Source organism: Myxocyprinus asiaticus, chromosome 7 (assembly GCF_019703515.2).
Source record: "Myxocyprinus asiaticus isolate MX2 ecotype Aquarium Trade chromosome 7, UBuf_Myxa_2, whole genome shotgun sequence".
Taxonomy (NCBI): Eukaryota; Metazoa; Chordata; class Actinopteri; order Cypriniformes; family Catostomidae; genus Myxocyprinus; species Myxocyprinus asiaticus.
In genome coordinates, this window is record NC_059350.1 from 34,454,191 (window position 1) to 34,481,435 (window position 27,245).

A 27,245-nucleotide genomic window follows, 5' to 3' on the forward strand; every position below is an offset into this window, starting at 1 on the left:
TGACCTCAAATTTAACATAAATCTCATAATTGTTTTATTCAACAAACGGCTTCAACAGCGATCGTCAAGGACATTATTTGATGTTCTGTACTTTCAGAATATGGACAAACTTTATTACCACCTGCTGCTGAAATCTTCAAACTGCATATGCAGGAACTGAATTTGGACTTTGTGCTGAGTTAAGAGGTGGTTTTAAAATGTCTTAGCGCGTCGACCAAATTCTTAGGAAAATATAAAATAGCGCCACTTCATTTCCATACAATACACAGTTTGCAGGCCTACAGCCACAGTAGTGCAAACACTCCCACCCATGGCCATTTGCATTGGCACGAAAATTGCGCTTAGAATTAGCACAATTAGCAATTGGATTAGACTTTGCGTTGCACTTTGCACACTCACGAAAATAGAGCCCCAACTGTTTTTTGTACCATGCAATAAAGTGTCTTATATGATTTCCTTGTGGTGTCAGAGGGTGACAAATTGTTTTTGACCAATCAGCATTGTTTGTCGTGTCTTTCTAAAAGAGGGTATGTCTGTATTACTGGTATTATTTGTGATGTTTTGTACTCTCACAAAGATTTATGCTTGTGCGCATGTGGATGGAGTTGACAATATGACCTTAATTTAGAGCAACTGGAATTGATAACTTATAAACTGTATTACATTGTGCTTAAAGGTTAATAACGCTCAGTACATTTTTTGGTTTGCCATCTTTGACTTACAGTGACACCTAGCGGCGTAGATGTGGCATCATTCATAATCATTCGTTTTCAGTTACAGATGCCAATGTAGTAATTCACTATTCACATTCAAACATGATTAATTTAATCCAAGAGTGAAAGTGTTGTTCAATAGCAGGGTGGTTACTGAGATTAAGCAAGTAGTATTCAGTTGGTTATGCGTTTCTTACATGGCTGCCCCCATGAGGGGACCCTCTCCATGTAGAATAATACAGCTTTTATACTGATATGACTGGAGTCTGATGTGAGAGGTCATTATTTTATACATATGTTTTAAAACAACAATTAATTTCTTTAGTAGTTAAACTTTTTAATGAGGAAATAATTACTGAGTGCATCTTTAAGCATTTGCAAAACATTTCTTGGCACTAAATTTACACACAGAGAGATTGAGCAGTATTTATATTAATTGTTATTAATTGGGAACAACAAGCTTGAATGAAACAGACTTTGCACTAAAAGATGCATTGACATATTCATTAGCCTTTCAAACAACAACTGTGCTGCTGATTAAGTCTCTGTAAAAATAAATTAATAAATTGTTGAGGTACATTCACTTGTAATACCCAAAGCCATATAATCTAAAATACTCAAAATAAAACAGCTTTGAATATTTAGGTAATACAATTAGGAAATAGAATTTAAGCACATATTTTCAGATAAATCTATCAAAAAAAAAAAAAAAAAAAAAAAAAAGAGACTCAGTTATTGCACTAGTTGCATTTTAATATGGCACCTCCCTCCATCTTTTTAGTCTCAGACTACAATTTCATCCTTCACACTCAGTCAATGCTTCGAGCAGAAGCTCATCAGAGACCTCGTCCTCCTCTTCTGCAGTGGCTCTTTCTACCTCCCGCATGGCCTCCAGGTAAGCAAGGTCATCAGAACAGTCTCCCCAATCCTTAGGGTCCTCGGTCTGGGGAGCTGAAGAGGGTCGCTCCTTCTCTACCTGCACTGCTGAAGTAGTCATGGGTACAAGTTCAATGTTCCCCAGTTCATCTGTTAAATAAGCCTGATCTTCTTCATCCTTAAGATAAAGAAAGGAGTGCATAAATCAACACACAAAAATCTATTCAACCTTATGTTTTCTTAAGTAACTTGAAAGATGTTTATTTTAGTCATAAGGGGTCGGTTGCACCAGCTATACGTAAGTTACAACTTAGCCTAGTTGTGGCATAAATGGATAGTATTTCACAATTTACAGACTACTAAATATTTGAGCATTACACCATTAAACTTAGGTAGAGCGTAACACTACATATGATCTAAATATTTACAGGAGCCTCCGACCAGGAGTAACGGTTGGAATAATAAAGCAAACTGATATTTAAGGACATCAAACAGCTCATGTTTTGCATGCTTCAATCTTTTCAACATATATAATAATGTTGACATTTACACTCGTTTACATTTACGAGTGAGAGAACATGTAAAAAAAAAAACATAGACACACACACAAAAAAAACATATTAAGCTGCTCTTCAGCATGAATCCGATTAATGGTGCACTTTCTAGGATGCATCGCCTGGTGTCAAGTTTCAACACATTCAAAATATATAGGATTAAAATGAATGTCTATTTTTCCAGCCTTTTGTATTAGTATTCATTTATCACCCCTTATTTATTTTAGATACAGTACCTATATATTGTTATTAACACAGGGCAAATATACTATTTATCAAATCTACTTTTATTACATATCGTATTTTAATGGGGATATATTGTATTACAGCTGACAGTTTTGTGAGCAAACAAGGTTTAAACATCAACCGTAACAAGATCAAACTGAAATTCATGGCTTTTTACCACTTCTGTGTACAAATTTGAAGGCTGCTTATTGGATCAATACAGGTTAACATAATGTTATGTGACTACGCATTACTTTACAAAGCGTTTGTGACCTACTAGCTAAGTCTTGCTTTAAGAACAGGTGGTGCAACCAAATTAAGCACTGACTTAGTTACAAACTAACTAGTAGTTACTAAGCCCTTAGTGTAAACTTTATGTCCCAACTTACGTGAGACCTTACGCACAGCTGGTGCAACGCTAACCAAAGTGAATATTGACTGACCTCCATCAGTATGTAACTCATGCAGAGATCCTGTGGCAGTGGGTAACCTGTAAATATGGAGAAATGCCAACATACAGTATTATGTTAAAACTGAAATTAATAACATCAGTGAGTTCATAAAACAAACCTAATCTCACCCCACTTTACTGTAGCATCATTCCCAAAAAACTTTCCATATCTAGCCAGAAACTCATCTGTGAGCAATATCATATGTGTCAAATAGACTATACCTCCTAGGGTTGCCACAGTGTACGGTGTTACCAGTTTTACTCTGTACAAGGGACAACACTGGTGTGAAATTTTATTCTGGGTAAAAGGGGGAAACATTATGAATGGAACTTAATATCAATACAATAGTCTAACGAATAGAATATCCTTAAATAAAGAATAGTTGCTTAACGAAGAGTTTGCGACCCATGATAAATGAACCTTAATAACACTGAAAGCCAGATGTTCTTTACCAGCGTATCAAATTACACAGGCAGCAAAGTACGTGCACTGACAGAAGACGTTTAATTGCAGGTAGCGAACATAATGTGCATGGTGGGTAACTGTAAGATGTCTCGGATTCGAAATGACACAAGAAATACTGTTAGACACACAGACACATGCTAGAAGAAACACACTTTATTATATTTTTAAGAACAGATGACAGAAAAGCCGTCTATGCGCACGTCTGACGTGCTGTTTGTTCGGAGACGTGTAGTCTCGTGGAACACTCATATGTAAAGGTTTCTCACTCTTTGTTTCAGTCTTCTGAATTTTTTTCTCGCAAGAATAGTATCATCTATGAGAATGCTGCAATGACCATCTCAGCTCAGGAGGTGCTCTGAGTTCAGTTCACTTTATTTCCACAAAGCTGTTTGTTGTGAGCGCAACTCTGCAGGGTCACTTTATATATAGCCCATACATCTGTGATTAAATCATAAAATAATACAAAAACACATTCACCTCGTCCATGATTTATATTTCAGTGATTATTATCATCATTATAATGTTATAATATTATAATAATATTATGATGTTTACATTTATAATTGTTTTTAGATCTTAATTTGTATTAGTACATTTCCACCTGTTTTCATAGACGGATACTTGCGTGATGGTAAATATATATATATTTTTTATAAAAATATTGTGAACATATTTCTTGCATATCGCCCAGCCCTAGGAGGGAACAAAACAAATTTATTCACACACATTCAAAGTCATTACCTTTCCAAAGCAGCTAAACTGGGTCCTGGGATGAAAGGTAATAAAACACCAACATTAAACCCGCAACAACCTACACAATATGTGATGTATTTGCCCAGACAACGAAATACCCGACCAGTAGCCCATGATGAAGAGAATGCACAGATGAAGTAGGTTCGTGGCCAAAGAGATGTTGCCCTTCACAACTGATGAAAAGCCATTTTTCAAAAAGTTCAACAACACACATTTTATTTGAACTTTTTTGATTGAACAGTTTCATAAAAAAGAAAGTTAAAATTTTGGGTAATACCAGTGCTAGTCGGTTTTTAACGTGAACACCGCACTGGTGTGAAAATGATGATATCGTCCTCAATGCCGACCCGCTGTTTACAAACATGCAAGCGGAGCCCTTTGTCTGGGCTGCATGGCCGCGGAAAGGCAGGAGGAAAAGGGGAAACAGAGCTGGCGTTTTCATCAGAGTAAGATGCCGCGCAAATCGACCCCCGCTACCCAGTATTCTACTGGTAAATGTTCAGTCTCTGGATAACAAGCTCTGCGAGCTGAAAGCACGGATCTCTTTCCAACGAGAGACGAGGGACTGCTGCATTATCTGCCTTACAGAAACTTGGATGTCTGCGGAGATTCCAGACTCAGCCATTGAACCCGCGGGGTTCTCCGTGCACCGAGTGGACAGAGCAAAAGACCTCTCAGGTAAAAGCAGAGGTGGTGGTGTATGTTTTATGATCAACAAATCCTGGTGTGATCAGAGGAACGTACAGTCTATCAAGTCTTTCTGCTCTCCTGATCTGGAATTTCTCATGCTTCTGTGTCGACCATTCTGGCTACCGAGGGAATTCACAGTGGTCATTATCACTGCTGTGTATATCCCGCCACAAGCCGACACAGACCGGGCACTCAAGGAACTGTATGGGAGTATAAGTGAGCAGGAAACCGCGCACACTGAGGCCGCATTCATTGTGACCGGGGACTTTAATAAAGCCAGTTTCAAATCAGTCACACCAAAATACCACCAGCACATTAGTTTCACATGAGGGGACCGGGTTTTGGACCACTGCTACTCTCCTTTCCGGGATGGCTACAAATCCCTCCCCCCCACCATTTGGCAAATCAGACCACTCTTCTATTCTGCTTCTGCCCGCTTACAGGCAGAAACTGAAACAGGAAGCACCCACTCTCAGAACGATCCAGTGCTGGTCAGACCAATCAGGCTCTACGCTACAAGACTGCTTTGATCACACGGACTGGGAGATGTTCCGGTCCGCCTCTGATGACGACATTGAGCTTTACGCTGATAGCGTAATGTGTTTCATCAGAAAGTGCGTAGAGGACGTCGTTCCGACCAGAACAACACGGATCTATCCGAACCAGAAGCCATGGATAAATAGCGATGTTTGCGCGGCACTTAATGTGCGGACCTCCGCTTTTAATTTCGGGAATGCGGAGGAGCATAAACAAGCCAGTTATGCCCTCCGAAAAACAGAACAGCAAAACATCAGTACAGGAACAAGACTGAAGGACAGTTTAACACCACCAACTCTAGAAGCATGTAGCAGGGAATTAACATCATCACAGACTTTAAAGGGAATAAAAACTCCGCCATGAACACCGCTGCCTCTCTCCCAGATGAGCTAAATACATTTTATGCTCGTTTTGAGGGAAATAACACCGCCCTCGCGGAGATAGCTCTCACGGCCGAAGCTACAGAGGTTAGTTCATTCTCCGTCTCTGTAGCGGATGTAACCCGATCCTTCCGACGGGTGAATATCCGCAAAGCCGCGGGCCCAGATGGTATTCCGGGCCGCGTCATCAGAGTGTGCGCGAACCAGCTGACTGGTGTTTTTACAGACATTTTCAACCTTTCCCTCTGTTTGTCTGTAGTCCCCACATGCTTTAAAACATCCACCATTGTGCCTGTTCCAAAGCAATCAAAAATAACTTGCTTAAATGACTGGCGTCCTGTTGCTCTGACCCCCATCATCAGCAAATGCTTTGAGAGACTAATCAGAGATTACATCTGCTCTGTGCTGCCTCTCTCTCTTGACCCCTTGCAGTTTGCTTACCGCAACAACCGCTCCACTGATGATGCCATTGCATCTACAATACACATTGCTCTCTCCCACCTGGAAAAAAAGAACACTTATGTGAGAATGCTGTTTGTAGACTACAGCTCAGCATTCAACACCATAGTGCCCTCCAAGCTAGATGGGGCTCTGGGCTTAAACAGCTCGCTGTACAGCTGGATCCTGGACTTCCTGTCAAGCAGACGCCAGGTGGTTAGAATAGGCAGCAACATCTCCTCATCACTGACCCTCAACACTGGAGCCCCGCAGGGCTGTGTTCTCAGCCCACTCCTGTATTCCCTGTACACACATGACTGTATGGCAACACATAGCTCCAATGCCATCATTAAGTTTGCTGATGACACGACGGTGGTAGGTCTGATCACTGACAATGATGAAACAGCCTACAGAGAGGAGGTGCACACTCTGACACACTGGTGTCAGGAGCACAACCTCTCCCTCAGCGTCAGTAAGACAAAGGAGCTTGTGGTGGACTTCAGAAGAAAAGACAGAGAACACAGTCCCATCACCATCAATGGAGCACCAGTGGAGAGAGTCAGCAGCTTCAAGTTCCTGGGTGTCCACATCACTGAGGAGCTCACATGGTCCATCCACACTGAAGTCGTTGTGAAGAAGGCTCATCAGCGCCTCTTCTTCCTGAGACGGCTGAGGAAGTTTGGAACGAACCGCCACATCCTCACACGGTTCTACACTTGCACTGTAGAGAGCATCCTGACTGGCTGCATCTCCGCCTGGTACGGCAAAGCACTGCAAAGGGTGGTGCGAACTGCCAGACACATCATCGGAGGTTAGCTTCCCTCCCTCCAGGAAATATATACAAGGTGGTGTGTGAAAAAAGCTTGGAGGATCATCAGAGACTCCAGCCACCCGAGCCATGAGCTGTTCTCACTGTTACCATCAGGTAGGCGATATCGCAGCATCAGGACCTGCACCAGCCGACTCCATGATCCCAAGCAATCAGACTTTTGAACTCTTGATCTCCCATGATCAAAATACATCAGCACTGCACTTTATTACTCTTACTCTTATATCTCAAACCGGACTGTCATAAATTATATTATTATTATATATATATTCTCTCTTAACAACTTACTATCAACTGACAGCCTGAATGTCAGTACAGTACAATACAGCCTACTGTACATTCTATATATACTACTATATATACTTTTTTTTTTATTGAATAATGTGTATCTATATTGTGCGTATTGTATACTGTACAGTGTATGTTATTATTTGTATATTGTTGTGTGTAATTATGTGTACATTAGACTTTAAATTGTGTTGTGTTAATTTGATGTTATTTTAAATTGGTATATGTCTCATCACTGTCACGACTGCTATATTGATCGGAACTGCACCCAAGAATTTCACACACCATTGCACTTGTGTATATGGCTGTGAGACAATAAATGAGATTTGATTTGATTTGAAGTCTAATGTCACCTCCACTGACAGTACAAATATAGCCATTAAGGTGTTGTGTGGTGCTATTTTACTGAGCGTACTGGAGGATCTGTAATTCTGTCTTCTGCACTCAGGGTCATGACATCTCTGATACCACACTTCCTCTTTGAGATCCACCACAATCCTTACAAAAAGAAAAAAAAAATATTAAAGATATTCATGGCATACGCTTATAATAATATCATGATGTGCGACTTGTTCTTATCGAAATTATCTATTGACTTAGTTAAGATGATGTTCGATTACGCAGCACCACTGTGTACAGTAAATGCCCAAATAGTGACGCAGACTCACATGATGTTGTTGCTCTTGTGGAAGCGCTTTACATTGTGGCACCAGCGGAATTTCCCAATATCATAAACTAGCAGCTGCTCAGATGCAAAGTAGTTCCATCGCCGGATGTCTGTTTAGGTTGAATATGTTACATTCACCTGATATTCATTCAATTTGGTGGTGTCTTTATGCTCAGTGCACCACTGATCTAAGAAAGGGCTCAATTTAGACATTTTTAGTTCAATCAGATAATTAAACTGCTTCAATTTTAAAGCGTAGGTGGAAATAAGAATCGAAAGCTTGTGAATCAGAATCGAATAGGTAAATCTGTATCAATACCCAGTCCTAGTGAATAGATAATGAATAAACTTTTATTTTTGTGTGGAATATCCCATGAAATAAACCCAAGTATATTGAAAGAACAGCACCAAACATCTCTTTCTGTTACTTTTGCTTACTTCCTTGAACACCATCCTTGCACACAAGTGTCAACACAAAATCATCCACATCTTTAAAAGGAGACAGTTGTTCTTCACCCAAAAGGTCTATATGGAGAGGACAGAGAGAGGTTTGTAAGTATAGTGAACTCTCAATGATAACAGTAACATCACATTCAAGACAATAAATGTGTCTATTGCATTAATTGTGGGTCATAAAGGTTGTAAGTTGATTTGGAAGTGTCACAGAAAAAGATGTATACAGTAGCAAGTAGGGATGCACCGATGTATAGGCTGCCGATATTTATTGGCCAATTACTGACTAAATTAAAACCATCTGTATACCGGTTATAAGCATTAAAAAACATCGATATGAAAAACCAATGATTGATTTTTAATTAGTAACACACTTTGTAAAAACTCTGTGAATTTAAATGCACATTCCAGAACTAATAATAGCCACAATATGTAGAAGGGTTGTCACTCCTAAGAACACGTAATATTTCATTTGTATTCTTTCTCGTTCTTATGTTAATGCGGAAGAACTGCCATATACAGATGTGATAGTTGTGAAAACGGCACTTACCTATAGGCTACATGATGAGGGAAACCACCCAAAACACTTTCAAGTCAGCCAATTTTGACTTCTGAGACACTGGTATGATATCCATTAATGCTGCATGATTGATTGAATTAAGATTAAATTCGCAATATGGTCTTGCGCGATTATTAAACCTTAAAAGGCTGCATTTCTGCATTCAGAGCTTCAGTCAGTTCCTAAACAAAAATGTTTTAAAAGTACAAAATAACCTTTTTTCGTATCAATCATGATAAGTAATTTTTTTCTTTTTAATCTTTCATTGTGGTTCTCTTTAAAATGTTGGTCTGTCATGTGTTCTACAGATACAATCCATGTTCAATGGAAATTATTTATAGTTAAAACAGTGAAAAAACATGTGAACATCTTTGTACATTTTTAAAGCATAATTCCAAAGCAAAACAGTGATCTGATGACAAAATAAGGTAAGTGGAAAAATATTGGTTTTGGCCTATGGTTGTTGTTAAAATTGGTATCGGGCAAAAATTTTCATATCGGTGCATCCAGCAAGTATAAGATTAATTCTAGGTTTCTCATTACCTGAGCTATACACCTCTCTCTGCAGGGTCAGACTAGGAGATCCTGCTGTACCTCTCTGTGGCAATTCGTATGTTAAAATCTTCTGTCCCGTGAAACTGATGATAAACAGTTTAGAGAGAGAAAACATAAACATGATTAGAGAGAGAAAAAGAGGTAAAGTAATTTTGTTCTATAACAAAAATATTACCTACATGCTTTTTTACACAATGATTTTGCATATAAATAAAAGTAGGTCTGTCATTGTCATAATCACCTGATGTTGGTGATTAAAGAGGCTAGAAATATGCTTTCATCTTTTGTGGTGTGCTTGGAGGGCTTTGGGACAAACTTGTTGTCCTCTGCTACAGTGAAGGCAGCATTCTTGCCCAGTTTGGAGGACTTGTAAAGGCGGAAGTTCCTGTTCTTGGTGTAGACACCTTCAAAAGACAAGAGCAGGGATCAAACTGTCCCTTACCTTAAAGGGGTCATGAAATGTTTGTTTTTTTATAGATTAATTATCTTTCCTGAGGTCCACTGATAATGTTAGTCAAGTCTTTTTTGTTTTGTTTTTTGCATCAAAACAGTCATAATTTAGTAATATATGATCATTTTGCACCCTGTCTCTGGCCCTCTGTCTGAAACACTCAATTTTGGCATAAGTGCCTCCTTAAAACTTAAATGTAAATGCCAGTTATGATTGGCTAACATTGTGCAGCCCCTCGAATAGAGCCATTTTTGAAATTCAATAGGAAGAAATTGAATAAGCAATGATGAAAAAAAATGGCATTGCATATGCAGATGTATTTGGTCCTTGTGATGTCACAAGTTCCACGAAATCCAAACGAGCCATTTTTGAAGCTTGGTTTAAATAATGCTCTTTTTCTATTAAGGAGGACATTTTCAGTTCTGAAACTTACAGTATGTTTTTATACTACAATGACCTCTTATTTGTCAAAAGATCAAGGAAAACTAGATTCCTCATGTCATGACCCCTTTAAATGTATTAAACACTTAATTTTAATGATTACATGATATCTATGCCAAGTATTCCCAGTCCATTAGTCAAAATTCACTTCATATTTAAAATCATCATGTTTTCACCTTCACTGCTGAAGGAACCATGCTTACAAAATTACAACGCAATCAAAAAACAGCAAAAAAGACTAAAAAAAAACAAAAAAACAGACTTTCCCTAAAGTACAGTATGTCTTTAAAATTATGTTATCAGGGCTTTTGAAGACTAACGATCAGATTATAAAATCTTACCCATGTCGACAAGGAGTTGTTCCTGTCCATTTCTGCTCTTCACAATGAGAAAGCTAAGATCATCCTCTTCACACTTTGTTTTCTTGGTCTGAGAACCATCCACATCATCTTTGCTCTCTCTCGGAAAGAATGCTGTTGTGGGTGCCTCTGGGTTGCTTTAAACCAATCAAACCAATATCAATTCCCCAAGATATTATAACAGAAAAGCAAGGATGTATATAGTCTAGTAATCTAGTAATGAGGCTGTGAGAAACAAGATAAGGGTTTTGAGGCGCAATGAAGAAATCAGTTTTACAGTACAGCACTCATGACATCTCACCTTTTCTGAAGGCTGTTTGTAGCTGGATGTAGTATACCATGAATAAATCGCCCTGCAAGGACACAGACACACACCAGTGTCACAAAGCATGAGAAACCTGTTACCAATTATAAGTACCTGGGCATTGTACTTGATACTGTAACTAGCTCGAGTCTGTGTTTGTAGCCTGCTAGCATTTTTAGCATTGCTTATTTTTCTTAGTTTTCAGCGGTTAATCTTTAATCTCTGCCATTTTTCAGCGTGCATCGTTTTTTTCCGCATTATTCTCATCACAATTCAACTGCTTGCATTTTTCTATGTGCATTCGCTTTCTATTTTTATTGTGATTAAACAGTGTGCATTTTACCGCGTGTGCCCGTTTTCTCCTCTGTGTTACACGGATTATTGCATCAATCTCAAAGCACTGCTTATCAAGAACCACCATAACAACAATTGCATGAGGGATTCACATCAATCTTAAACCCACACTGCCCAAGAAGAACCACAACAACAAACAATTGTGGTAAGTCATGGCATCAGCACACGTTATTTCTACTTGCACTGCATACCACATGTTTTTGATAGCTTCATCCATCAGCAGTGAGGGATTTACATGTGATAAATGTAAGGAATTAGTCAGGCTGACGGAGAAGATTAATGAGTTAGGAGACACGCATCTGAACGCTAGTGGAGGTCAGTGAGAAAAAGAAGCCTGTAGATATTGTTTCGGATGTGGGTAGTACAGTGAGCAACACACACACTTCGGTTCCGGTTGCAGAGTCCCTGCAGCAGGGCGTTTGGGTGACGTCTCAGCAGCATACTCTTAGGGCAAAGCAATACCACTCTCCCGTTTCTGTTAGGATTTCCAATAGATTCTACCCACTCAGTGATGCACCAACTGAGAAGCCTGTTGGAAATGCCCTGGTTATAGGTGATTCAGTTGTAAGGAACGTGGAAATAGAGACTCCAGCCACCATAGTACAATGCATTTCAGGTGCCAGAGCGTCTAACATCAAATCAAATTTACAAGTGCTGGCTAATGCTAAACATTAAACGTAGATTTTCTAAGATTGTTATACATGTTGGCACTAACGATGTCCGGCTTTTTCAGTAGGAATCACATCTCGTATTCTATAATCCTGCTTTAAAGTGAATGGCATCTATGCTAATATTATTCTATTTGTTTCCCTGCCTTAACTTCGGGATACATATCCTGAGGTTACCAGAACCTATCAGATCCAGCTCCGGTCCTGCATGATGTCCGACACCTGTCCTTCCTGATGTCTGACTCCCACTACTACGTGTTGCTGAGTGATGACCACTAACTGCAGTCTGTGCCAGCTAGATATCACTTCAGTCTACTATGATGGACTTTGCTGAGGACGAAGTGATGCCAGCACCAACCGTCAGACATGGGATACTCTGGACACTGCCTGAAACTTGGACTTAAGATGGACTCCACCGGAAATTAATCTGCCACAAGCTTACAGTTGAACTGCAGTGCAACTTACTGACCTCTGCCTGCATCACCTTGGTAAAAGGATGAACTACACTCTTAAAATGGAATACGTAGATATTAAATTAATTGCACTCTTCATCAGCCAAATAACAATAGACTGTTTGCACTTCCGAATGTATTAAGACTTTAGTTATTAATCTTACAGTTAATACAATATATTTTTGTTTAAACATTGGCCCCTAACACTTAATTAGTTTAATCATTTTAAATCTTGACTTGTACTACACTTAAATAACTAATATTGGCATTATATTCATGCTGTTCAGCCAGAGGGGAACTGGCCCCTACAGGGAGGTTTCCCCCAAGGTTATTTTTCTCCTTAAACCAACATCTTATAGAGTTTTGTGTTCCTTGCTCACTGGGGGTCAAAATATAAATATAATTATTTTATATTATTTATTTTATAATTTACAATCATGTCTTGTTTTTAAACTGCACTATTAACTGACATTACTATATTTCAGCTTTTTCTGTTGAAATTTTCTATAAAGCTACTTTGAAATGGTGTGTTGTGAAAAACGCTATACAAATAAAAATTACTTGACTTGATAACCAGTTGTCATTCAAGTCCCATATTGATCACATTGTTCTGCAACTCAAACTAAAATTAGCAGGGTCCCACTCTTTTCAAGGCACAATTTTCCAGGACATTTCCATGACATTTTATGTGACCAACAGGTGTAATATCAGGGTATCTGCAGGTTCGAAGGAATGAAATTTAAGACTTAAGACTTTTTAAGGGCAATTTTAAGAAAAATTTAAGATCACTTTCGCAATAAAAAAAAAAAAACATTAATTCATTAGCTGGTAAATACAAAACCACTGAGGCTACTTGAATGTATCTGGACATGTTTTATATATATATATATATATATATATATATATATATATATATATATATATATATATATATATTATTGTGCATTTATGTGTTAATAAGTTAATACAACATTAAAACTCTAAATGAAATCATTAAGAATGCATGTAGCCTAAAGTATCTAGCCTATATTGTGACCCTTCTCTTTAGTCACTTGCTTTCTAGCAAGACATGACGCATTAGACCAATGCTTCGGCAACGTCACCGTTTATGTCAAACACGAAAGTGGTGGCAAAAACCATGCGCAAAAAATAAACTTTTATTGGATTACGTTGTTGAAAAATTATTCCGAGGGCTCTTGTTGACTGCTGTGGCTTCAAGATTATCAACAGAGCTGACTGGACTGAGGAGATCATTTCAACTCACAACTTTGCAGCATAAAGTTATAGCGAACATGATTACATGTTTGTTATTAACTCATATCATTATAGTAATTGTATCACTAAGAACATGTTTGTTTTTATGATGGTTTTGTGTCATACTTTCATTTAATCCTCTAATCTGTCAAATCTAACAACAATCAGCGGGCTTTCTGCCACCACTTACTGCACATGCGCTGAAATTTTTGTAAACAAGAGGACTGGTCTATAGACCTTATTCACAGTAGCGCCATGTTTGATTTTCAATGGGAATGGAAACGAGGCTGTGAGGGATAGACTTACCATTTCTTCAAAGGCATGCATGGTATAAATCTGTAAAAAGCTCCAATATCCCATCTGATTTTCAACAACTCATGTTGTCTGGAGTTTTTTGTCTACTGAGTGTCCTTGAAAATATATTTTTTCAATGTTTTGTACACAGAATGATCCAAAAACACTTTAAACTGCAGTACGTCTCATCGAAGAGACTGTACATCTATCCCGCACAGCCTTGTTGTCATGGTCATTAAACATCAAAGATACCGCTGCTGTGAATAAGTTCTAGCATGTGCTGAATAACATTTATATTTTTTTTCTTGGCAGATACCTTTAAAAAAATACTTTAACAGGTAGTTAAAGGGCAGTTCATTCTGTCATCACTGCTCACCCGTAAGTCTGAATTATTTTTTCTCTGCCATGGAACAAAAAAGTCTCAGTCACCATTCACTGTCACTGCATCTCGTTTTTCATTCAATGTAAGTGAATGGTGACTGAAACTCCCTAATATCTCCTTTTGATATCCACTGAAATAAGAAAGTCATAAAGGTTTGCAACAGCATGAAGGTAAGTGATGACAATTTTCATGTTAACAGATTAAATTATGAAAGAGAAGGAGAGGGAGAGACGCTGTGCTGCTGCTTTCCCCCGATTGGTCTGAATAACTCGCAGCATCAGGCAGCTTGCTCTGTCTTGTCTGTCCGTGTGCTGTCAGTGTCCTCTTTGCTCCACGACGTTATCACTGCGTGAGAAAAGGGACGTGTGGCGTGAGAGCGTGAGAACAGAGTCAATTACGTTGGCAGCCCTAGATCTAGAGAGATGGAGATGAGAGATATAACAGGTGTAACTCTGCAGCTGAGTAGTTCTGTTAGCTTTACAATTACTGTCAAATGTATAGTGTAAAATAAGGAAGCACAACGATTTGAAAGGCATCAAAAGACCGCTCCAGTCTTGCGCGCTTGCAAATTGTAACGTTGACAGCTTTGTCGATTATAAGCAGGAGCGACAGTGTTAGATACGCAAAATAACGCCATTTGCATTTCGGATTAACGGGTTTATGAAGGTTTATACATGTGTAGCATCGTAAGTTCAGTAAAAATGCGCTTCCCTGTGTGTGCTCACACTTAACTCAAGCGTCAGCTGCTAAATGATGGATGCACGAGAGAGAGAGAGAGAGAGATGTTTTTACTTGCCCAGATTCTGCTGTTTTAAGCGTCTCCTCTATTCACGCCGCAAAATTTAAGACCTCAGCAAACGAAATTTAAGACTTCTTGTAATTTATTTAAGATATTTAAGACTTTTTATGGCCTTAAATTTTAAAAAGTACATTTAAGACTTTTTAAGGACCTGTGGATACCCTGAACATTTGAACAAAAACACACAAGAGGTCATAGTGTACACTACCGGTCAAAAGTTTTGAAACACTTGACTGAAATGTTTCTCATGATCTTAAAAATCTTTTGGTCTGAAAGGGTATGCTTACATTTTTGAAATTAGTTTAGTAGACAAAAATATAATTGTGCCACCATATTATTTATTTCATTATAAAACTAAAATGTAATAATAAAAAAAAAAAACGTTGATGAAATTGATGACTTGGACCAAATAATAAAGAAAAGCAGCCAATAAGTGCCCAACATAGATGGGAACTCCTTCAATACTGTTGAAAAAGCATCCCAGAGTGATACCTCAAGAAGCTGGTTAAGAAAATGTCTGCAAATTCTAGGCAAAGGGTGACTACATTGAAGATGCTAAAATATAACACAGTTTTGATTTATTTTGGATTTTGTTTGGTTACAACATAATTCCCATAGTTCCATTTATGTTATTCCATAGTTTTGATGACTTTACTATTATTCTAAAATGTGAAAAAAAATAAAAAATAAAAATAAAAATAAAAATATAATAAAGTGTTTCAAAACTTTTGACCTGTAGTGTATATTGTGGTTATTTTTCAGAATTCTGTATTTGACAATTTAATTTAAATTTTATTATCAAAATTGTGTCCAATCAAATTAATTTAATAAACTTTAATTAAATGAAATATGTATTATTTTAATTTTTCAACATAACACTGCATTTTTTTTTTTTTTTTATCAAATAAAGTGCTTTTATACAAAATTCTCAGCACAATCTGAAACAACACTGGAGATATTTTCTTCAAATGAAGCACTGCACAACAGATCATCACAGATGTGAGATATTGCTTTATTATTATTATAATTATTTAATTACAGTAAACATAATATTAATATACAGTAATATATAGTAATATACTGTTGTCTTTTTTTTAGCTGTTTCACACATCCATTTAAATCAACCTTTTATTTCGGAATTTCTGTGAGTTTCTTACGTTAGTTTCTCATATCCGGATAAGCAGTTTGCTTCATGGCCCAGTGTGATTCTTAAACCCCGAAGGCTATGATTTAATTAAATAAATATATAGTCTGTATGTGCTGTACGCTTCAGTGTCTGCTCTCTGTCTTCTACTAAACACACACACACACACACACACACACGCACACGCACACGCACGTGCACACGCACACACAAGAGCACGCATGATGATCACGATGAGATGACATTTAGGCATTTTTTTCTAATTTTCCATGACTTTTCCATGACTGGAAAACTGCATTGCAAAATCCCATGTTTGCCAGGACGAGTAGGTACCCTGATTAAGTTTTTATTTTGGAAATAAATCGTCCTTTTCTGTCAGTGCCAGAAAGTACCTAGTGTCTGCAAAGTTTCTACCCATCCTTGACAATGGTGATTTATTGTATAAATCACTGGCTGTCCCAGGGCAATATTAAAAAAAACTTGACACCCTTTTTTCTAGCACCTTACGCTTTATTACTGGTTGTGGTTATCAAAGTCATCACTGCACTCTATATGCTAAAGCTGAACTGCTGCTTCTAGACATACGAAGGCACTCACATTAGAATTGTTTCATTTACAAATCATTATGTGGCCTGTCATCCATTTATTTATCATCTAATATCTTTATAAAAGAATTAACATTACAATCTTCGCTCAAAGGACATTATACAATATGCTGTCCCCATTTTAGATCTGATCTGGGTTAAAAAGGTCTTAAGTTTAATGCCCCAAAAACTTCGAACAACTTACAGGAAAACTTAAAACTTACTACGTTCCTTTCATTGACTTAATTTATGACACTTGTGAAAACCTTGAGTGTAGTCATATTGGAAATTGTCTTTGTGATATTTGTATGCTATATTTTGTTTAATCCTTAGTTTGATTTAGCTCTTTTTTTGCTTCTTCAATTGCTTTCTCTGTTACATGTAATTTGTCATTGTGTTTTTGCTGCCTTCTTGGCCAGGTCACTCACTTGTAAAAGAGATTTTATCTTATTTTAGTTTCTATCCTGGTTAAATAAAGGTTACTTTATTTATTTTAGGTCAGAATATACATCAACCACCAAATTTACACTTGTACTTGATAATTTTGCTGAGCACATCAACATATCCATGCATTAGTGCTGGTTATATCGCCAGCCACTTCACGATATGATACGTATTGCGATACACATGTCAAGATTTGATATATCACAATACATCACAATATCACGGTTCGATTTGCTTTTAATTTCAATTAATTTGGGTAAAGTTCAGTTATAATGTAAATTTTACTTGCATACAGTATGAAAGAAATTCTCTTTCAGCTAATGCTGTTATTCATTATACAGGGGACCTTCTAACTTGTTAAATTACAGACATATTACATTAGTTTTTCATTATTTTGGTGACATTTTAGCTTTTTTTTTTAAATGTAGTCCATGTATTACATCAATAAATATGGTGCACTGAAATTGCATATACACAGTACAGTATATTTTTACATGTTTGCTGTTTACATGTCTAATTTGTACTATTTACAAGTATTTACGTAGATATATAAAACAAGTTCTAAAATGGTACTGTCTCTTTAAGACCTGTGGCAGGGACTTTGAAAGTAGTGTCTGTTTGGTCGAATGGTTTCTTTACAGAATACATGCTATGTGTGATTAGAATTAAATGTTTCTTTTGTTGTTTTTGACAAAAAAACTGACTGTAGAGAACAGAAAGGATATTAAAAGAGACATTATTCACGATATATCACAATACATGGATCTTAGTATCGATACAATATCATGAAAAAGTATCACGATATACCGATATTTGATGCATATTGTAAAATGTCTTAAAAAAATGGCTGAGAACTGAATTTAACAATATAGTGCCACTGTAAAGCAAGCTGCTAACTCACCTACATGGAAGTTGTCTTTAAAAGCAGCACTGGGAAGCATAAAGATGAGATGGCGACTAAACTTCTCAGAGGTGCTGGAGTCAAGATTAAGGACGTCTTTGGCAGAGCAGTGGACACCATAAACTTCCTTCATCTTTTCACACACATACTGAGGAGATTACACATCTAGTTCACATCTAAAATCATAGTTTTTGATGATATTTCCAGATTTGCCAAGACCATGGGTACCCTGTAACAGGCTTGAAGACCTTAGACACAAGGTTTTTTCTCTTTAAAGAGGTAAACTTACAAAAAGCAAAGGTTAGAATTAAAATACATTATAAATACAGGAAGGAAAATAAAAATTATAATCAACTGATTACAGTTCATTGAACTTCACAATAACTATTAATTCGCTAAAAGTAATAAGGTGTCTGTATTTATGTTCCGTTTGCAACTTGTTCCAAACAGAAGGCGTTGAAAAATAAAAGCCTTTACATCCTGCTACTTCTGAAGAGTTATAAACTTACAATCTGTCTACCTTTGTAAAATAGAATGAATGTACAGTATGTAATCAAACACTGTGTACATGTGTGTGTGCTTTTACCTGAATTAGTTTTGCCACCATGATCTTGCCATCCAGGTGTGTGTTGGAGGCTTTGTGAAACTCCAAGTCAAAGTAGAGTTTGCAGACGGCCCCTTCTAGAATGACTTCATAGCAGTGCATCAGAGACTGTCTGTGAGTGCTGAGGAGACACTGATCTGTTATTTACCCAGAGCAATGCCTCTGAACGCATATGCATTGTGCTGACAGTAATCAAAGGGCATTAGTTCACCTTTAGCAAATGTATAAAGTAGCATATGTAGCGTTTATACAGTTATTAACCCTTCAAGCTCGAATTGGCCCTCCGGTTTTTGATTTCGGCCCTATTAGTATTTGGTGGAAACGGAGGGATGTTTCTTTTTTCTTCAAACCTGCCAATTCCCCACTAAAGAACTTATTACCAGTAGTCCCATTGGTTAGGTCAGAAGTTGACATGTCGGAAAGCTCTAACATACAGAGCAACGAAAGCATCAGTGTGTACAGTCTTTGGAGGAGTCAAACTATGAAAGGCTACTTTTGATAACTGGGATAAAAAAATGACATATTTCACCTTTAACATACATTAAAACCTGTACTCTAAACAGGGCCCCATTTGTTTCTTTCAAAGCAGACACAAAGATTTTGGACCTGATATAGTTGTTCAAGAGCTGAAATACTGTTCATGCCGCAGCTGCATGAAGCACAGAATTGTAAAGTATAACTAACAAATTAACCATTATACACTAACTTGACGTTCAGGTGTGTTTACTTTGAATGAATATCATCATACCTGTAATAATGCCAAAGTTCACTGTAGCTAGTCACTAGGAAAATTCTCTGTCCTGCATCGCTGCCTTCTTTCTCCAGTGAAAATATATGCACATCCTGACAAAGACATAATAAGTGCCAAAAATAAAATAAAAAAACATCTGAAGTTAAACAGATATTCAACATCTGTACCTGTTTGATGTGCTGAGTGAAGGCAATGGCTGCACTCTGGCGTGGGAAGAGTCTCCAAACAGATGAGGGTTGCCATGGCCGGGACAGACGTGGCTTATACAGACAGGACAGCGGGGAAGACTGGAAGGATAAGGCTCTCTGCTCCAAAGACTTCAGTCTGGCCTGCCACTTATCTCCTGACATACTTCCTTCAAATTCAGCTGGAGTTTAATGATAATTTCTCACTCATGCTCTGAGATGAGATCAGCAAAGGATAATACAAGCCACAAGAGAACAGAAATCACCTAGAAGCATATAAATTAAGGTCCATCATATGAAGCCAAATTTGTGCCAAAACAAAAACGAATATGTTTCGCAAACAAACACAAATCAACTCTTAAACTAACAGAAAATGATATGCAAATACAAAGGGCCATTTGAGAGAAAATTAAGTGAATTTGTTTTGTACCACTGGCTTAAACAAATACACCATGTTTTACAAATATACAAATGTGTTTCATGTGAGCCTACATCATATGTCCACTAGGGATTCTGTGGTGTGAGTTTTTGACGGTTAGATTAACATCTGAGAAAAAAAATCGTGGTTAACTAGTTTTACAATTATTTGCACATTTCCTTATTATGAAAAATGCATATATCACAATTGAACATCTTAGTGGACATATTTCTTGGGGATATGTGGATGCTAAGTGCAGCCCTACAATAAGAAAACTGATAAATAGTCCAGTTCTGGGATGAGACAGGCAGCTCGCCTCAGTGCCAGCCTAATGTCTCTTTCGGAGCTCGTAAGCCGGATGAGATGTCGATCACTGCATCAGAGAGCGCCTTGGTGGTGTCGGACGCCGAGGACTCGACCAGGCTGCCGCCTTCGGGTGTGGCAGCCCAGCCTGAGGCCGACGCGGAGCTGACCGCAAATGCTTGCCCGGGCCGCTGCGAGTGTCGGCTTGAGCCGCCCCTGAGCACTCGCGGCTTGACGACTGGTTTCTGGGTTCGGCGCGCCGCTCGTGGACATGCCCCCCTCCAGTCCCCTTCTTCCCGGAAGTGCACGACGAGCTGACGCAATTGTGGAGGGCTCCTTTCGCTGCTGAACCTGATCCTTCAGTTCGTCCGCTCTCACTACCCTCGGCGGTGGGGCGGCTGAGGGTTATCCACCTGGGGTATCGCGGCATAAGTCGATCACGGCACACCTGTGTCGCCCGGCACTCCATTCCCGAGCCTGTAGGACGACGTCGTCTCTGGCGACTAAAGCCTACAGCGCTGCCGGTCAGGCCACCTCCACCCTGCATGCCATGGCCCTTTTACAGGTCAATCAGGCCAAGGCTTAGAAAGAGCTACACGAGGGTAGTTCTGATCCCGTTGTACTACAAGAGCTGCGCTCGGCGACCGATCTCGCCCTCCGTGCGACTAAGGTCACAGCGCGTGCACTCGGGCAGACGATGTCCACGCTTGTGGTCCAGGAGCGCCACCTGTGGCTGAACCTGGTCGAGATGAGGGACGCGGACAAGGCGCGGTTCCTTAACGCAGCCATCTCCCAGGTTGGCCTCTTCGGCGACACCGTCGAAGACTTCGCCCAGCAGTTCTCGGCAGTGAAGCAACAGACGGAGGCCATTCAGCACATCTTGCCCCAACACGGCGCATGAGTGCGCACCCCATCTGTTCGCCGAGGGCATCCCCCTGCGGCGACACAAACTCAACCGGCTCCGCCCCAGCCCAAACCCAGCCCTTGGCGTAGAGCCCACTGCAGGAGAGGGATACCCCCCACTTCTCGGCTGGCCACGAAGACCCCCACGAGGGCTCCCAAGCTGGTAGCCAGACCACTCCATCCCCAGGTGGAGGGCCGGGAGGAAAATCTTTTGTTCCCTTTTTTTTTTCTGTTCGCCGCACTCCGTATGGGCTGCGGTACCCACGTTGTCAAAAAAAGAGCAGTTACCTCTCTCCTCGGGTCACACCGCCAGTGCTCATGGTCGGCATCCCCACGGCTACCGGACACTGAGCGCCTGTAGCCTGGGCCTCACGAGCACGGCCCCCCACCTTCGTGTGCCCCGCTGCATCACACAAACCACACCCCTGGCTGGCTGGTGGCGACGAGTCTCGAGGACGGCCCTCCTCCTCAGTCGCCAGCCCGCCTTACGCCGGGCGCGTGGAGCAAGGTAAGTGCTTCGAGGGTCCCCTCAGCGCAGCTGCCTCGGGTCAGAGCACCGCTCCCCGACGCGGCACTCCCTGCTCCCCCCTGCCATCGCTTTCCAACCCGTCGTGCTGGCTGGCCAGAACCATCCCGGTTCCGCGGCATTCTCTTCACATCAGTGCAGGACGAGAGTGCCGCCGTCCTGCGGGCGGAGATCGTGGTCCTCCAACAGAAGGGCGCGATAGAGTCTGTCCCTCCAGCCGAGGTGAGACAGGGGTTTTACAGCCCTTACTTCATCGTTCTCAAGAAGAGTGGTGGGTTGCGGCCAATTTTGGACCTGCGAGTTCTGAACCGGGCCTTGCACAGACTCCCGTTCAAGATGCTGACGCAAAAGCACATTTTGACATGCATCCGGCATCAAGATTAGTTTGCGGCGGTAGACCTTAAGGACGCGTACTTTCACGTCTCGATTTTACCTTGACACAGACCCTTCCTATGGTTCGCGTTCGACGGTCGGGCATATCAATACAAGGTCCTCCCCTTCGGCTTGTCCCTGTCCCCTCACGTCTTCACGAAGGTCGCAGAGGCAGCCCTTGCCCCGCTAAGGGAAGTGGGTGTTCGCATACTCAATTACCTCGACGACTGGCTGATTATAGTGCACTCTCGTGAGTTACACACCTAGAGTCAGTCGAGTTAAAGGCTGTCTCATTGAAGACCGCCCTCCTCATCATGAACATCATGAAACATCTTCCACAGAGCGGTGAATACAAACAATGAAGATGGCGATCGCTGGTCGTAGAAGTGATGCAGTAAATCTACACTTTGCTGGAGAAGCATCAATAAACTCAAAATCTTGAGCAGCACAAACACAGTCCTGTAGTCCGCCATTAAAAATTACAATGTCTCACGCGTTGTTTTGAAGTACTCACGCACATGCCTACAGACTGAACACGTAATACGCGTGCGCATGACGTCATGCGTTTTCACAAATTCACGTTTTTGTATGTTTACATGGAGACGATAACAGCATCGTTTTCAAAAACTTGCACTTTGAAACCCGTTTTCAAAAGTTTGCATTTTCAGGCCCCAAAACGCCGTTGTCGTGTAAACGAACAGCCAAAACGCATAAAAAGTTTTCCGCTTTTAGTTGAAAACGTTGTCGTGTAAACGACCCCTAAGTGACATGCTCAAGTAACATGTCAAAGTTTCTGTTGTGTGTTTTCTAAAATTACAACTGATGCCCAACTTATTCGTATACCTAATCAACTCAATTCTCTGTGACAGAAATGTGAAATGTGTGTTAGGGCTGGGCGATTAATCAAATTTTATTTTCAATTACGATTTTAGCTTCCAATGATTATGAAAACAAGATAATCGAGATAAAACGATTATTCTGTTTCGCAATGAAACACCCCGGCGTTATATCTTTAAAGCATCCTTTATTAAAGTTCAAATAATAAGGAAGCGGATTATGAAAATAAACTCGCAAATGAAACAATTGCAGAAAAAATAAGACACAGTTCACGCTTTTATTTTTTTATTATGTGGCGGGATCCAGCTTCCATAGTATATGATCAGTGATCGTGTCACATTGTGTTTGGACCCATTTAGTTTTTTGTGAGCATCTGCTGTTTGTATATTCTGTTTTTCATGAACAAGCAAAAATTCAACAAAAGACACTGTTTACATCTAATAAACTTTTCTCAGGTCTTTTACTCTCTGTATATATCAGGTATGTGAGTGAAATAATATTTGTCGTATTCTAATGCAGAACTATCCTATCTGTATGATGTTTTGACCGTATGGTGTACAGTAAATAATCATAAAAGTTACAGTATGAAAACAGAACACTTCTTATTTGTCAGCAGATTAAAAAAAAAAAACACCTGTTAAGAGTTGATTATTTTGCCTAAATGCATAGTAAAGATTTTAAGCTTTAAAACAACACCGATTTTAAGTGTTGGTCAAGAAAGCAGTTATTGATTAATTTGATACATTTTTTCAGCACGGCCACATGCCACAAAATATAATTTTTTTTGGTTGGGGGGGATTTTTCACCTCCCCCCCACCAATTTGGAATGCCCATTTGTGAGAAAATCTGTATTGATGCATTTGTTAGAGAATCTGCGTTGTTGCATTAACTAGAAAATCAAGACTGTGGTTGAGAAAATTCTGCCAAAAGTCACATGACTCACAAGTGGTATGTATTTTTCAAATCAAATCAAATCTCTTTATTGTCACTCAACCATATACACAAGTGCAACAGTGGGCAAAAGTCTTGGGTGCAGTTCCAAGCAACATTGCAGTCATGACAGTGATGAGACATATACCAATATACAATAAACATCAGATTTACACAACACAATTTACTAAACTAATATACACATAATTACATCACAATATACAAATAATAATATACAATGTACAGTATACAATACACACAATATAGAATACACAGTATACAATAAAAATGATATATATAAATGTGCAGTAAGGTTGTATAGTGTTGTATTTACATTCAGGCTGTTGGTTGATAGTCAGTTGCCAGTGTGTTGTTAAGAGAAATATAATTATGACAGTCTAGTGTGAGATTAACAAAGTGCAGTGCTGATATATGTTAATCGTGAGCGATCAAGAGTTCAAAAGTCTGATTGCTTGAGGGAAGTAGCTGTCATGGAGTTGGCTGGTGCAGGTCCTGATGCTGCGATACCGCCTGCCTGATGGTAGCAGTGAGAGCAGCCCATGGCTCGGGTGGCTGGAGTCTCTGATGATTCTCCAAGCTTTTTTCACACACCACCTGGTATATATGTCCTGGAGGGAGGGAAGCTCACCTCCGATGATGTGTCTGGCAGTTCGCACCACCCTTTACAGGGCTTTGTGGTTGAGGGCGGTGCTGTTGCCGTACCAGGCAGTGATGCAGCGAGTCAGGATGCTCTCTACAGTGCTGGCGTAGAACTGTGTGAGGATGTGGTGGTTCAATCCAAACTTCCTCAGCTGTCTCAGGGAGAGGTGCTGCTGAGCCTTCTTCACAACGGTCTCAGTGTGGACGGACCATGTGAGTTCCTCAGGGATGTGGACACCCAGGAACTTGAAGCTGCTGACTCTCTCCGCCGGTGCTCCATTGATGGTGATGGGGCTGTGTTCTCTGTCTTTTCTCCTGAAGTCCACCACAAGCTCCTTGGTCTTACTGACGTTGAGGGAGAGGTTGTGCTCCTGACACCAGCGTGTCAGATTGTGCACCTCCTCTCTGTAGGCTGTTTCATCATTGTCAGTGATCAGACCAACCACCGTCATATCATCAGTGAACTTAATGATGGCACTGGAGCTATGTGTTGCCACGCAGTCATGTGTGTACAGGGAATACAGGAGTGGGCTGAGAACACAGCCCTGCAGGGCTCCAGTGTTGAGGGTCAGTGGTGAGGAAATGTTACTGCCCATTCTGACCACCTGGCGTCTGCCTGACAGGAAGTCATGGATCATTTAAGCCCAGAGCCTGGAGTTTCACATCAAGCTCGGAGGGCACTATGGTGTTGAATGCTGAGCTGTAGTCTACAGACAGCATTCTCACATATGTGTTCCTTTTTTCCAAGTGGGAAAGAGCAGTGTGTATTGTGACTGCAATGGCATTATCAGTGGAGCGGTTGCTTCTGTAAGCAAACTGTAGTGGGTCCAGTGAGGCAGGCAGCACAGAACAGATGTGGTCTCTGATAAGCTTTTCAAAGCACTTGCTGATGATGGGAGTTAGGACAACAGGAGGCCAGTCATTTAGGCAAGTTATCTTTGACTGTTTTGGTATGGGCACAATGGTGAACACTGGATTTTATATTTGTTCAATGATCCTGTAGGATTTGTAAAATAGATTGGATTTATTTGTGGAATATTATGTAGGCTCATATGAAACCTATTTTTTTCTATTTGTAAAACACCGTGCATTTGTTTGTTAAGCCAGTGGTACACGACAACTAAACATATTATTATTACGCATAATTTGCCTTTGTATTAGCACTCAACTCAAATGGCCCTTTGTATTAGCAAGTCGCTTTCTGTTGGTTCGAGTTTTCATTTGCGAAGCAGGTTGTGTTTGTTTGCAAAATGTTCTATTTGTTTGCTTAGTTTTGGCACAAACCTGGCTCCATACCATCAGCCAGATGTCCAGGTGTCCTGAAAATAAGCCTTTTAGACCAAGCAGATCTTACAGACATCAGTAATGCTGAGATGTTATCAGGCAGCATTACGAATGATATTCATGAACTAACAATACATTTAGCGAGTTTATAATTCTAAATAGAGAAACAGACAGCTAGAATGTTACTGATAGATGGAAAGACAGAGTGCTACAGATTAAATAACAGACAGATACAGACCGACAGACAGATACTGAAGGAACATAACTGCAACAACAGTAGCAGCAACATCAGAGACTGTACACAATATGTTACACAATATACACTATGTAATAAATATAACAAATATAATAAAATTATACAATTGCCCACAGTTACAAAAAAAACACTCGCCTTTTTGTCAAAAAAAAAAAAAAAAACATCTACATTTAGAATTAAAAAAATGACTCCACTTACTTTTATTCGTCCTTTTAAACTCCTTAGTGATTTTGTTTTTGAATCCTTACAGTTTGAAGCTTTTCTTCAAAATGGACAGGGGAAACATGCCATTTCGCTCTTTTTGAGAAACGCGCGTAATGCCGCTTATCTGTACGTCATGGGAATAAACGTTGCGCATGCTCTAGTTTCACGAGGCGCGAAACGGATCTCCTACTATGGTAAACACCAGGCCTATGAATATTAATACGTTTACGATACAAGACACTCTTCTGCTTTAGCGCTAGGCTTTACCAACAAAGCAGTCTATTCAATATTCATGAGCATTCGACTTAGTAGGATCAGAGATTATTTTGTTTAATTAGATAACAACCTCCGCGGCTCTATCATAGGCGAGAGCGTAACGGTCAACTAGCGTGTTACGACAGTAAGTCACCGTTTGCGGATACTATATAAATAAACTGGGAAAGCCGTAAACTGACATGCACCTGTCGCAAAATTATCCTTGTCTTCTCTTATAAAACAGACATTTTATCTTAGTAAACTCCACACATAGATAGGTTATTCCAAAAGAAATGTTTAGTGTTAAACATGTTAAAGACTGGCGAGCAGGCGGTCAAATCATTAAGTGATGAGCTGTTTCCTCACAAAACTGTTTATTAAGCACACTGAAGCATGTGTTCCATTGACATCAATCGTTCATAACGTGCTTTATATTTATTTTATTTTATATTGTATAATGTATATTGTTATTATTTTATTTATTTTATTTTA

The 27,245-nt window shown here is 39.6% G+C and overlaps 1 protein-coding gene across 6 annotated transcripts; it reads right to left on the minus strand.

Annotated features, from left to right (window-relative positions):
• Positions 1-1,134: 1,134 nt before the first annotated feature.
• On the minus strand, positions 1,135-26,863 carry primpol (primase and polymerase (DNA-directed)). Of its 6 annotated transcripts, none has more exons than XM_051702358.1 (14): positions 26,493-26,863; positions 19,788-19,975; positions 19,618-19,712; positions 18,852-18,990; positions 18,266-18,413; positions 10,987-11,038; positions 10,668-10,822; positions 9,676-9,838; positions 9,423-9,517; positions 8,306-8,392; positions 7,869-7,977; positions 7,616-7,698; positions 2,812-2,858; positions 1,135-1,767 (listed from the first exon to the last, which is right to left on the minus strand). In XM_051702358.1, the coding sequence occupies exons 2-14, from the start codon at positions 19,968-19,970 to the stop codon at positions 1,510-1,512; spliced, it is 1,614 nt and encodes a 537-aa protein (XP_051558318.1). In that variant the 5' UTR covers positions 19,971-19,975; positions 26,493-26,863; the 3' UTR covers positions 1,135-1,509. The 6 variants fall into 6 exon arrangements, with proteins under 6 accessions (XP_051558318.1, XP_051558320.1, XP_051558319.1 ...); XM_051702360.1 differs by having other exon boundaries at positions 19,788-19,987; XM_051702359.1 differs by having other exon boundaries at positions 19,788-20,019.
• Positions 26,864-27,245: the final 382 nt, after the last annotated feature.

What these genes read in the sequence shown, in the direction of transcription:
- primpol (XM_051702358.1), bottom strand. Translation starts at nt 19,970, where the DNA reads ATGTCAGGAGATAAGTGGCAGGCCAGACTGAAGTCTTTGGAGCAGAGA. An exon ending in TCTTTAATCACCAACATCAG is followed by an intron (nt 9,518 to 9,675) that starts GTGATTATGACA and finishes GTTTATCATCAG; the next exon opens with TTTCACGGGACAGAAGATTT. An exon ending in CACAAGAGCAACAACATCAT is followed by an intron (nt 7,699 to 7,868) that starts GTGAGTCTGCGT and finishes TCTTTTTGTAAG; the next exon opens with GATTGTGGTGGATCTCAAAG.